This window comes from Bombyx mandarina, chromosome 09 (genome assembly GCF_030267445.1).
Source record: "Bombyx mandarina strain Sakado chromosome 09, ASM3026744v2".
NCBI lineage: Eukaryota > Metazoa > Arthropoda > Insecta > Lepidoptera > Bombycidae > Bombyx > Bombyx mandarina.
Genome location: NC_143216.1, coordinates 3,358,287 through 3,372,653, shown reverse-complemented (window position 1 = coordinate 3,372,653; position 14,367 = coordinate 3,358,287). Strand labels below are relative to the sequence as shown.

The 14,367-nt window shown below is 35.7% G+C and overlaps 1 protein-coding gene across 3 annotated transcripts in view; it reads left to right on the top strand.

Moving 5' to 3' along the window:
* The window catches only part of LOC114240815 (EGFR adapter protein), a 316,447-nt gene that overhangs the window by 238,737 nt on the left and 63,343 nt on the right, over positions 1–14,367 (top strand). For all 3 annotated transcript variants that reach the window (XM_089729671.1, XM_028171504.2, XM_089729672.1), the window contains one exon: positions 13,049–13,123. In XM_089729671.1, coding sequence (XP_089585797.1) covers positions 13,049–13,123 — 75 coding nt within the window. The remainder of the gene's footprint in view (positions 1–13,048; positions 13,124–14,367) is intronic.

The window sequence follows — 14,367 nt, the reverse complement described above, 5'->3', positions numbered from 1 at the left end:
CCATCTTCTGAGCCTTCTTTCCTTTTCTTTTTTTATTACTAAGACGGGTAGACGAGCTCACGGCCCACCTGGTGTTAAGGAGTACGAGGTGGAGCCCATAGACATCGACTAAGTTAATGGCCCTACCCACCTTGATACATGAATTCTAAGTCTCTTTTTTTCGCTACCATCATGCATTTTAAGCAATCATGTATTAAAAAAGATGTGTGGTATCGTGGGGCACCGGATAGGAACGAAGTTCCTTATTATAAAAATATTAATTTTAAGTTCTATTCGAGTATAAAGAAAATAAAACTGGAGGTTTCGCAACAACCCACGGTCATTCGGTAACGTGCGAACTTATTGTGGTACACTTCATTCACGGTTGTTTGCATAAGAGTTAAGGGTATTACGTAAACGAACGCTCTGAGATCGTGGTCAATGAATGATAAAAAAAAAATATTTTTTGTACGTTATTACAAAGTTAAGTCGTACACTGTGTGCATTATTAATAAAAATCTTACGTTACGGACGTTTTTTCCCGGTTAGGGTACCCCTCCGCATCGTCCCATAAGAAACTTCGTTCCAACACTTAAAGAATAACATTGCTGTTATTACAATGACTATGAGACTCCGACCTCATTCAGGTACATAATAAACAATAGACACATTATCGTAGCATGAACCTTGAATTCATCCAACTAGGATTACGAAATTTTTATAACTATGAACATATAGATCACATAAGCGATGACGAGTAAGCCGATAGTTGTCTTATTATCGTGTATCTAAGGATGTTATTTCAGCACCACACCCAGCAATGACCATAGAAACCAAAGTTACTTTGTTATTACATAACTTTTCTCATTGTACCGCGTCAGCAAACCTTTGGTATCTCAACCTGGTAATTAGTCCCTAAAGTGCCTTCCGTACTTAAAGTTGGAGTGTTTAAGAAAAATAGCTTCTGTCTCCTCTTCGTAAAGTTACATTAGAAATTGGTGACTCGAGCTTTTTCCTTACATTCTAAGTTTAAACTGAGTTTTTGTCGTATCATTTTTAGTGTTATTAGGAATTTTTTCGATGAAGAATCCGGTGAAAAACATAATATTCATAGTTTTGTTTTTAACGCAATGTTTGTAATGCATTTATATTGCTAAATGCTTCTATATCTTTTTTGAGCAATTTGTATCTTAAAAGTAAATCAAAACACAGTTTATATTTGTTGGAGGCTCATGATAAAATTACAATTACTAGTGATCCCGCAGTAGTCGAAATTCGACTATAATTTAATTGAAAATTATAAGTTTAAACATTATTATGGTTCTATTGTAAAACACTATAAGCTCCTATAATATAATCACAGATTTCGCCAAAACTGCACTATAGATAAATAATAATAAAGACAAACAATATTAATCTATTCTCAATTTGACTACAGACCTTAAGCAATTATAAAAGTTTGACAATTGACAGTAAACAAAGAGTATATTTATATGTATGTGTTGTGTCAAAGACATGGTGGTGTGTGTAACGTTTTTTTATTAGATTTAACGTATTTTTAATGAACAATTAAAAAAAAATTTAGCATTCTGCACTCCTTCTCTATAGGAAATTTCATAATCCTCCATTCGGGCAATATTCGTAAAAAGGAGTACAAAGTTTTTGCTTCACGTATTAATTTATAGATATATATTAGGTCTATGAAAGTTCTTTACGTAAATCTAAAATAATATTCACGGTATTGTAATATCTTAAAATATTACATCTTTCACAAGAAAATATATAAGTTTAGAATTTGAAGGCACTCAAATTTAATAAGCTCTCACGTGTAGGAATGAAACATCGCGCGTATTTTTTCCATGAAGCAGTAAAGCGTTTCGGTTTGAAGGGTGGAACGGCCCTTGTATTACAAAAAGGGACAGTTGGAACTCATGTTTCAAAGTTAGTGAGGCAGCTTAGGTTGTCAATGTCTAAGGGTCCCAGTAAGACACCAAATTGACCGTTAGCTCAATCACCCATCTAAGCAATAAAAAAATTATTTAAATTTACACATTATTGTTCAATAATTTGTCTGTAAATTTTGTTTTGATTAAGATTGTCGTTAGATCATCGTCATCTTAATATTGTTAAACAATGGATTTTAGGGTCCTTAAGAGGATTTTAATTCAGAAAATATGTAAGATTAATAGAATATTAAGATGAGAACAACGATTAAGTAATGAAAATTCTAAGGCTATTAAAATTAAAATGGGTGTTTAAAAAAAGCTTTTTGTACTCTATATATACGTTCCTACTCAATTCAATTGATAGTGATAAAAGTTGGTGAAGTTTTTGCATAAAACCTTCCATAAAAGAAGGTATCTTTCTATGAACGTATGTAACAAGTACAGATCATAGAAACTCAATGTGTTTCTATGATCTGTGGTCACAAGTATGAACAGTTTTAAGAAACCAATGCTTTACATACGATCAGCGATAGTTGTAGTGGACCATGGCCAGATTTCACTAGTAAAGTAGTTATATTTTTTTAAAACAAATTTAGGCTAATATTTTCATACAACTGACATATAAAGAGTGGGGCTAAAGTATGTAGGTAGATTTATAAATTTCTCTAGGTAAAACCGTTTCCATACTAGTTTTTCACGTTCAAAGAAGAATAATATTTACGAGGTTCAAATATGAATACAAACCTATAATGTGTATTTCCTTTTTTTTCCTACCTAATTGTTGTTAGCTTAAGAGGCTATTCCAACTTCGCGCGGACCGGTGGGTGAGCTCACGGGCTTAGCCTGAGAGAAATGCTAACACAAGTTCTAGCAAAAGCAGTGCTACGCTGAATCTACCACCGGATCGGAATCGCGACCCACTGAGAAGATCCGGTGAGAAACTCAGTGGATTGTGTCTATGGACTAGTTCGCACGTCGAGCTTCGTCGTAGTTAACAAGTTCGACGAGGACGGTGACCGGTGCTTGAGGGGCCTAAAAGCACCGAGAGTGAATCCGGATGTTTTGGGCCGTCGGCGGCTTTGCTTTGCTCCTTTATCTGGATTGGATATGAATTTCCCTCCTCAAATCGAAACTACACAGAACATTAAGAAAGCATTCTTACAAAAAAAAAAACCTTTCTCACAACTTAGTAAAAGCATGTGGCGATCGTACTCGCAATTCCCACTCGATTTTAAAACCTTAAAATAGTCGATAAAGAATAAAATTAATCTCCTCTATCCGTGCAGCAACAGACTGCTTCAAACTGCGCCATTAAAGCAAAGTGCTTTTTAAATATCGCTCGATTTGTTTATACTTTACAGTAAATAATGCTTTTTTTAACGTTTTGTTTGCGTAAGGTAATCGTTCGTACTAGTAAATGTTTGTTCGTTCGACTATTTCGCATTTAAATAGATTAAATTTGTATACATTGTATATTTTTTTAAGAATTGAATTCCTGTTGAAGAAGATCTTTAGTTTGAAGAAGATCTTAATTACTGTCCGTCTATTAAAATTCGAACGCTTTTTACTACACCCACGAGAAGAGATGGAGTTGTGTAATTCTAGACTTACACCGTACATCCCAAATTCTAACATGGTTCTAACAGGTCCAATATGGTTTAGATCATCTAATATTCTCGAACAACCCACCCTTTGGGTGACATGAAAGACAATCGTGGGATTAAATTTTAATATAGAATTAGCATTATCGTTCTATGAGTTCTATGAGTATTTTTATCGCGAAGCATTTATATGTTCCGACTATAAGGATGTAACAGTCCTTTCAATATACTCCGGTAATTATATTTATCCATTATTTGCCTATATTATTCACCTATAAAGACGTTTGTAGTCACGTGCTAGGCAAATCATTATCTTTAAAAAATGCTACCTACCTGGGAATATAATAACGGTATATCCAAGCATGATTACGATTGCAAGGGGTATCTGCATGAGAATGAGTATATCAGAGGAAGTGTGAAAGTAGCCTCGGTAATCAACAAATTAAAGAACGGATAGTTAGCGTGGTATGGACATGTGATGCGGAGAGAGAAGATGCATGTGACTGGGAGATGTATGAAAAAGATAGTACAAGGTAGAGGGAGAAGAGGTCGACCGAAGAAGACATGGATGGAGTGTGTGAATGACGATATGAGAGAGAGAGGAGTGAGTGCTGAGATGACGCCTGATAGAAGAGAATGGAATAGAAAAATTAGCTGTGCCGACCGCACCTAGTGGGATAAGGTGGAGAAAAAAAATGAGATCTGCATGATCTCACAAAGCGGTTGTATTCTTCTTCTTTTTTTTATTGCTTAGTTGGGTGGACGAGCCCACAGCCCACCTGGTATTAAGTGGTTACTGGAGCCCATAGACATCTACAACGTAAATGCGCCACCCACCTTGAAATGATGATGAATGCTTGAAAAACATTAGATGTGTAGCTTCCTGCACATGTTAGCAAGCAGCTTTGACTTTAGTATCTACGCGATATAAGTGTGCGTAAATCCTCTGAGATTTTCCTTATCGTAACGAACCCGTTAAATTTCCGACTGCGAGGAGAATAATGATGTAAGTTTGGTCTTCATATTCAAATGCTACCAACTCGAATGCTCAAGTTCAGACAAGTAACTTAGGTAGGTATATATTAAATTGAGAAAGTCTGACGCTTTGATTATGCCTTGAGAAATTCTAGGTGTTACAAATATCGAGAGTAATCGTAAGTTTAACCAAATTTAATGTGGTTAAGATATAAATCCTAAAATTTACGTAAGCCTGTTAGACTTCAAAAAAGAACATTTAGATTTTTATAAAGTTTTTAACATTATTTTCTGCTAACTACAAAATGTTAGTTATGTAGAGAGGGAAAGTTCAGAATTAATTTATCTCTTACATCTATCTACCCGCTTCTGAAAAAGATCTTCTTTTTGAAGTTATACTTCTTTAGGCGCGTTATGAAAAATTTATGAGAGTGAAATTTTGCGATGCGCGCGCACCGTGACACGAAATTAACAGAATGAAGCTGCCCACTAAGTCGTTCATTACAAAACGACCGACGTAACTTGGCGAGTCTGAATATAGCCGCAGGTATATTCAGACTCGTATATTGAGTATTATATATTGTATATTGAGTATATTGAGGCAGGTATATTGCTGGAGTCCATGGGCGACGGTAACCACTCACCATCAGGTGGGCCGTATGCTCGTCTGCCTACAAGGGCAATAAAAAAAAAAAAGGTGAACTTTCGCGCATGTACACTCGTAAAAAAAGTGTTATTAGCATTCATTTTTTAGTAATATAAATGACAAAATTATTATTTAATATAATTCATACTAAATATTATTAAATTATTAACGTTAAATATTAATTATTAATTATTTAATATTAAAAAAAAAAAATTATAAAAATAAAGTATAACTTCATACGCGCGTACATAAGTACACGCACCCTTTATATTGCCTTTGTACGCAAACAAGCATATGGCTCACCTGATAATGGTGGTAGTAATCAACTATAAGAGGCAGGGAGGAGGTAATAATCAACTTTAATACCATACATAATGATAGTCAGCGACTTGGCTGTGACCGTGGCATTGCTGACATCAATGAGCGACGGTAACCACTCACCATCAGGTAGGCCGTATGTTCGTCTGCCTATAAATTCAACTAAAAAAATTAAGTGCCATGCTTAGTAAGCGAAAATGAATTCGATTATACGGGACAAAACCAAAATGGTTTTTTTAAGTGAAACTTCTTTAGAATTGTTGTGATTTCAAACACGATGAAACAAAAAAATTAGTCCATAGAGACACAAACACATAAATGTATAGGATTCAGCCAACGAGAGAATGGGATAGAACACCTCATTGAAGAGTATTGAAAATGATAAAATTTGAATTGTTTTCAGTAATTCTAATTCTTTTTTTATGTACTTATAAATATACAGCTTACATGAAGCGACTGTTGATTTTTTGAATACTTTTCAATAAATTTTTAATCAGGGACTTTTCAAAAGTCTCTCTTCTACCGTGTGTGACTTGCACACACACACACTTTTTACTTTTAATCCTCTGGGTAAAGTAAATTTGGTCGCGATTCACAACGTACCTGCTTGCTACATGATTGCTCCGAATCGAGGCCGCTGTATTTTCTCCACAGCTGACATGAATTCATAAAGCCAAACGATTTTCTTATTCACGTCTTTGTGATTTGCCCATGTGTGTTGACTTAGAATAGTATCAGCTCAGACCGTAGGTTTCGTAAACAGTGACTAAGTGATTTACCGAACCGCTAACTGCATTAGTCTCCTATCAATCCAGCTTACTGTCCAGACTTACCCGCATTTACTAGTGGTAGGGCTTATTGTGGATAATACCTTCTCATTTTTCAGAGCAGTACAGCATATTACAATGACTAAATGATGACCGAGCTTTTTTCGTGTTTTTTTTTTTTAATAAATAGTGTTTTTTAGAAATTATATTTAAATACGAATTACATATTGATAAAATGATGAAATATGAATAATATTTTTCTATCTTACCGACAGAATAATAAAAATCCCCTGTGTACTAAATTTTATTAAAATCGTTGGAGCCGTTTCCGAGATTCAAATTATATATATATAAAGTTTTAGGATTTATATCTTAACCACATTAAATTTATATATATATACCTATTTATATGCAGGAATTGCTCGTTTAAAGATATAAGATCATATTGGGAGCAAATATTAAATCACTGCTAATCTTTGAAATGGGATGCTTGATAATATATATATGTAGACTGCGATATTTACCCGAGGGGGCTTTCAATACGCCTTACCGTGGTTTGAGGAATTGTTCGAGATGATTCTCCATTTTATTGCATCTCCCAACACCGGAACAGAGATAACTATACAGATTAGAACTATTGTGTTCCTTTACAGTGCATTTCCAGAGATATTTACTGCCGCGTATAAATCTTCTATGGAATGAAACACCTTCCACGCTGTTTCCTGAGCGATACGACATGTTCTGCTTCGAATGAGGTTTCCGGAGGGTCTTTAGCAGCTGTAGACGGGCTTGGCTGTGCCCCTGGCATTTCATACGTCCATGGGCGACGATAAGCGCTCATCATCTAATACATATGCCGGTCTATTATCAAGATCAACAGAAATAATTCTCTTCATCCCAAATGCTTTCAGCAGCTGTTTGGTCTATACACTATTAAAGCCATTAATTTTGCGACTTCGACTTGTCAATCAATTTGTATAAGCCATGCTTAGTTTTTTGATCAAGTTTGAAAAGAGGTTACTTTTTTGTCCCTCACTAACTACTGTAAATGCATGTGATAAAAAGTCATAATTTCTCGCATAAGGTAACATTAAAAGCTAACGTAATAAATACGATACTAAATTTCTTATTGGTGGTAGGACCTCTTGTGAGTCCGCGCGGGTAGGTACCGCCCTGCCTATTTCTGCCGTGAAGCAGTAATGCGTTTCGGTCTGAAGGGTAGGGCCGCTGTTGTAACTATAATGAGATCTTAGAACTTATATCTCAAGGTGGGTGGCGCATTTACGTTGTAGATGTCTATGGGCTCCAGTAACCACTTAACACCAGGTGGACTGTGAGCTCGTCCACCCATCAAAGCAATAAAAAAAAAATTAGTATTATAAGAAAGCACAGCAGTCTCCGAAATAAGTTACTCCATTCAAAATACTTTTAAATACATTCACATTTTTACAATTTGAAAAACAATTCGACGTAGTCCTTCTGTATTCGTCTTCATTATGGCTTCTCAGGCCGCAAGGTCGCAATATTACCCTGGCAAATACGAATAATTCACGATTTGCATACAAACTACACCACGTACCCGGTTTAGTGAGGAAAATGAGCGGAAAAAAATGTAGGCAATTCCTTACGTTTTGATGCTCTGTGACTTTGTGAGGTTGATATGGTACGTTTGGCTTAGAAAACTGGGAAATTAGCAAATTATTTTATGCCCAATTTTGTACGTGTTTTAAAATTTAAACATTTGTTATTTTATCAACCGATTTCAAATTAACAAATAAATTATATTCCTAAATCATTTAAAGAAATTGGCAGAGTGGTATAAAACGGCAAGGACTTGCAACACACCCTGCCACTGGGTACTACACTAATTCTAATCATCCTTCATCACGGAAGACATTCGTGAACCTATGTCCAGTGTATATTTTACAGGTTATCTGACGAGTCATTACAACATTCGCATCTCCCAATACAAGTATACTGGGAATCTTATTCGTTAGGCGATGACAAGATCTTAGCCAGATAAATTTCTTGCCAATTTAAAGTTTCTTGTCGGATTTTCTCAGTGGGTCGCGAAACAGATCTGGTGGCAGATTATGCGAAGGACTACTCTTGCCCTCTTGCTAGGGCTAGTGTTAGCAAATTCTCTCAGGTTGAGCCCGTAAGCTCACCTACCCATCCGGGCGTAGCTGGAATAGGTTCTTAGGCTGCCAGTAAAAAGCTAGGTAGGGGAAAAAAGTAGTATACCATAATAACATGTTTGATAAAACCGCTAAGAATAAGTTGACTGGTTATATTCTTGTTCGCTTTGTAATTAGTGGCTACAACTTAGTGGGGGTCATTTCGAGTTTTCATGTTTATGTTCCAAATAAACTCAAAACACCTTGCGTATGAGAACTCTATTTATATAGGCATCGATTTGGATTTTATCATTAATAGGTTAATTTATTGTTTCATGTAACGTAAAATAAAATCAGAGGGTCTTAATGATAATGGGTTTTACGAGAGAATGGCGAGGAGAACAGTGATTCACCTTTTAGCGTTTCAGCGGCACTCGGCTCGATAGGTCTTTCCAGAATTTTCTTCGGAACAAGTAAGAAACATGCAGCATCCAAACACACGTCTACTTTGTGTTTATTGCCTATTTTAATTATTTATATATTAATACACGAAGCAAAAACTTTGTATCCCTTTTTACGAAAATTGCACGGACGGAGGAGTATGAAATTTTCCACACTTATAGAGAATATAGAGAAGAAGTGCACAATGCTAATATTTATTTAAAATAATGCATAAAAGATACATTAAATCAATAAAGAAAACGTTACACACGCTACATACCATGTATTTGACGCACACACGCGTGCATACTATTTATTGTCAAACTTTTGTTCTTGACGTCTGTTGTCAAATTGAGTATAGATTAAATATTGTTTGTCTTAGTTAATATTTTTTATAGTGTAGTGTTGGCGAAATTTGTGATTATAGAAGTATAAAATACAATCATAATAGTGTACAAACTTACAATTCCAATTAATTATAGTCGAATTTCGACTACTGCGGGACCTCTAGTTATTTATAAAACCACGAAGTTGACAAGTCTCTCATTTTTAGACCAATCAAAATAAGAATAAATAATAGTTTAAAAAAACTAAAAAATAGGCTTTTATAGAAACTCCTACTAAAAAATAGAAAATAAATCTTAATAAATTTGAATTAAAAATAATGTAAGAAAAAATGATTTTGTTGTAAAAAAAGAGTGGGGTGAGGTTTTCTATAAAAGCGTATTTTTTTTGGTTTTTTTAAACTATTATTTATTTTTCATTTTTTAGTTGAATTTAATTTTTTTTCAATATTGAATTGTCATCGGTCCCAAATAAGTATACCAAATTTCGAGTTAATCCGACGTTTTGAAGGGGTCAAAATCATGTTCAAAGATTATGTTATGGTAGGCAGCGGCTTGGCACTGCCTTTGGCCCTTGGCATTGCTGACGTCCATGAGCGACGGTGACCACTTACCATCAGGTGGGCCGTATACTCGTCTACCTATAAATGCAATAAAAAAAATACATACATACTAACATACATAACTCTGAAGCTAATAAAAGCGTATTAAAAATACTTTTATTTACTATTTTTTCATAAAAATATTGTATTATGTATCTAGTTTCAATTCAAAAGTATGATGACAATCTCAAACGAACCATTAGCCAACTATTACTAATAAATCCATGAAGGTTCTTTCGGTTCGATGATAAATTTTACTTTCTTGGTAATATTTCAAACAAAAAAAAGCTGACGATTTAAAAGTTCATAAAAAAGTATATTCGGCAATTCAATTTTCCTGTTCGACGTAACCAGTGGGTTACAGTCTTCTAAAAGGGCGCAGGTAGAACGTGATGGTCGTTATTGGCCTTAGTGAGGATCTGCGTACTCTTAATTAAAATGCCTAATGAAAGCGACTCCGGCTCCGGAACGCCTCCGGTCGCTCTGTCACATCCGACATTTTGTTTTCCTAGGCCTAGGACATTGTGTCATGCGCGGAAGCGGAAGTTGATTTCGTGACACATTGACGGTTTTTTTGCTACCTATGCTGATAGCCTTGAGAGGCTATATCAGCTTCTTGACGTGTAGGTGAGCTCACGGGGCTCAAACCGGGTGTGTTGCTAACACTGGCCCTAGCAAGAACAGTGCTTCGCAGAATCTACCAACGAATCGGAAACTCGACCCACTGAGAAGATCCGGCGAGAAACTCAGTGGGCTGTATCTATGAGTTAATTCACTCGTCGAGCCCTTCGTCGCAAGCGACGGGTTCGACGAGGACGGTGACCGGAAACATCGACGTAACAACGTTTATTTGTTCATGTTTTATATCGCCTTAATCAATTTATTACATTATTAGCCAAACTACATTAATCAATTACCTAAGTCTATAGACACTTTCTTACTGGTGGTAGGAAGTCTTGTGAGTCCACACGGGCAGATACCACCGCCCTGCCTATTTCATCCATGAAGCAGTAATGCGTTTCGGTTTGAAGGGTGCAGCCGTTGTAACTATACTGAGACCTTAGAACTCACATCTCAAGGTGGGTGGCGGCACTTACGTTGGGATGTCTATGGGCTCCGGTAACCACTTAACATCAGGTGGGCTGTGAGCTCGTCCATCCATCTATGCAATAAAAATAAAAGAAACTTAGCTCGTATGCTCTTCACTTTCAGACAAGAGGAGATTAAATCTAAATGTTATTATAATATCTAGTAGCTATGCCACAGATCGCATGGCTTCACACCATAAATAGACAAGATAGTGGTACAATACTGTCAAAATACTCATTAAATGTGCCAATCAATAATCCTAATTTGATTTTTACTTTACGATGTTTTTATTTTATTGGCAGTTTTTTGAGAGAGTTATATTTTTTTAATCGTCAAAAATAGCACTTATATATTTAGGCTCAGTGATTTCTATGTATTTTGAGTCTGTATATGAGTGTCAATATGAACAGCGTTATCGCTACGCTCCTAACTCAGTCCTCGGTACCTATAGCTCTCCTGGGTGACTTTTACTGTCTTACGTCTTTCTCACAATGCTTTCAACTGAGGAAAAAATGAATGAATATTTTAAATTGTTTTTAGGGTTATTAAAAAAAACGCATTTTGATTTGAAAATAATTCTTTTGTTCTTACTGTAGGACGCCTGTAGCGATACAATTTGGGTGAATGTATAACAATATATTTGGACATACATGGAAGATATTGATTGCTCTATCAGGCCATGGTTCATAAGGCGATGTAGAGACAGAGATGATGATAATAAAAGAGAGAGGAATAGTAGGAAGGATATATTTCTTAGAAAATGAATGAAACATATAAGCAAGCGATATCGCTTTTTTTATTGCTTAGATGGGTGGACGATCTCACAGCCCACCTGGTGTTAAGTGGCTACTAGAGCCCATAGACATCCACAGCGTAATTGCGCCACCAACCTTGAGATATAAGTTCTAAGGTCTCAAGTGTAGTTACAATCTTTTTTACATTTCTTATTACATCTCTTTTGAGATTTCCAGTCTGCACACGATTATGCATCCATTTGTTTTAAATGCTTAATATTACGTAGTGTGAAGCATGTTCACGAGCGCTCACCCTTCAACCCCCTTAACAGAATTATGTTAATTTGATTTGTAATTTTTGACTTGCTTTTGTTCAGGTTTGTTGGGCAGCCATATTTTACACCTGCCCGATGTTACCCGCACATTTTTACCGTCCGTCCCTGACTTACCTCTCTGCTAATTAATTCCTGGGACCTCGCCGTAAAAACTGGGGTAAATTCAAAACGGCAGATGCGTCTGAATTAATGGCAGTTTTTTTTTATAATTCATCCTCATTTCAAAAGTATTCGTTGTTCCTCTGTCTGCACGAATTTTTATAATATTACAAAATTTTCCCAAATGCGTCCAATTTCATAAGCATAATATCTGCATCTCTCTATTTCAATTGATCAATATGTTTTGGGACGAAGTTCCTTATGGGACGATGCGGACGGGTACCCTAACCGGGAAAAAACGTCCGTAACGTAAGATTTTTATTAGTAATGCACACATATACGACTTAACTTTGTAATAACGTACAAAAAATAACACATTTTTTTATCATTCATTAACCACGATCTCAGAGCGTTCGTTTGCGCAATACACTAACACTTATGTAAACAACCGTGAATGAAGTGTACCACAATAAGTTCGCACGTTACCGAATGACCGTGGGTTGTTGCCAAACCTCCAGTTTTATTTTCTTTATACCTCGAATAAAACTTAAAATTAGTATTTTTATGATATGGAACATCGTTCCTATCCGGTGTCCCACGACACCACACATCTTTTTTTTATGTCGTTGTGGTCTAAAGAATAAGACGACTGATGTATTTGAATCGGACAATGCGATTATGTCTCTGTGTGCTTACCGCGAGTTCTTAACGTTCTCGAAAGCGTAAAAGTTAACTCAAATCAGTATAATGCAGTTGGAACAGCGCCCCTAGCGGCAAACGTAAGCAAACGTTCCACTCCACACAAATTTGAGTTAACTTTTACGCTATCGAGAACGTTAAAAAACTCGCACTAAAAGCACACTGTAAAATACAACAAAAATACACAAAAACATAATTAGCGTTATTACTATACAATCGCGGCACAGGCCTCAAGTCTCAAGTTGAGTGGTGGCTTCCATATTATGAAGTATACGGGCTTCGGTAGCCACTCAACACCAAGAAGTCTGTGAGTTCGTTGACCCGTATATGCAATGAAAATGGATTTGTTGTTTCAGGAGTCTGGGCGTGCGGTTCCCGTACTCGTGGTTGTTGCGCTCTCGGGAGTCAAAGTATGCGACCCAGAAGACAAGGTATGTGTGGATAATTAAAAATATTCTGAGAAATTTGCTAGATAATATTGTGATAACCTATATTATCTAGCAAACCTATATTATGTAGAACAAACCTCCTTAGATATTCCCTTTTATCAAAGATTTGTAGTGAATATAACCAAATATGTGCATTAATTGACGGCATCGACAATTATAACGACACGTGGCCTGGTCTCAAAAACAAACTAGCATCCAAGTTCCCTTGTTTATAATAATAATTGATGAGAGAATGTTAAGTAGTTAACTCTTGTTTTCATGTTATTTTCAAATATATATATATATATTTTTTCGTACTGTTAACATTTAAATTTACCCTATTTTTCCGCTGTTTGTAAAATTGATGTAACATGTCATAGTGAGTGTTATAAGAGATTGCTGTACATGCCTGTAACTGGCTTACATACCAGTGCTTAATTTTATACATGTTAATTTTAAGCTTGAATATTTTGTGTGTATTGCTGTTGGCGTTTCTAAATAAATAAATAAATATCTAATAATACGATAAAAAGCCATGGATGGACTGTGTGAAAGAAGATATTAGAGAGAGAAGTGAGTGAGTGTAGAAATGACGTAGAACGGAAAAAGTGGACATACTGTACCGACACCACATAATGGAATAAAAGGACAAACGAAAAAAATAATTCTGAATCATTAAAAAATGTACTTAGCTTAAAATGTAGCTTAATTTTAATTTAACTGATATATTGAATACTCGATAGTAATAAATAATCGATTTGATCAATCAAAATCAAAAATATGAACTGACTTAAAAGATAAGTATTGGTGCTCCGGTTACCGAATCATTATTCATTTCCACTAAGTTCCTGGTCGTCACGACTTTCTACACCCTGTAGAATATACATACATCAGGAGACGGTGGATTGTCTGTATTGGATTGATTATGTATTAATTAAAAAGCGTTTGAAACAAATTAACCATAGTCAATATCGCTAAATTAGGACGTCTTGGTTGAGGCCACATTGTAATGACAGTCACATTATCTTTCATCAAAGCTGAATTGATTTGCAAAACAATTTTTTTTTTTTTTATTGCTTAGATGGGTGGACTAGCTCACAGCCCACCTGGTGTTAAGTGGTTACTGAAGCCCATACACATCTACAACGTAAATGCGCCTCCCACCTTGAGATATAAGTTCTAAGGTCTCAGTATAGTTACAACGGCTGTCCCACCCTTAAAACCGAATCGCATTATTGCTTCACGGC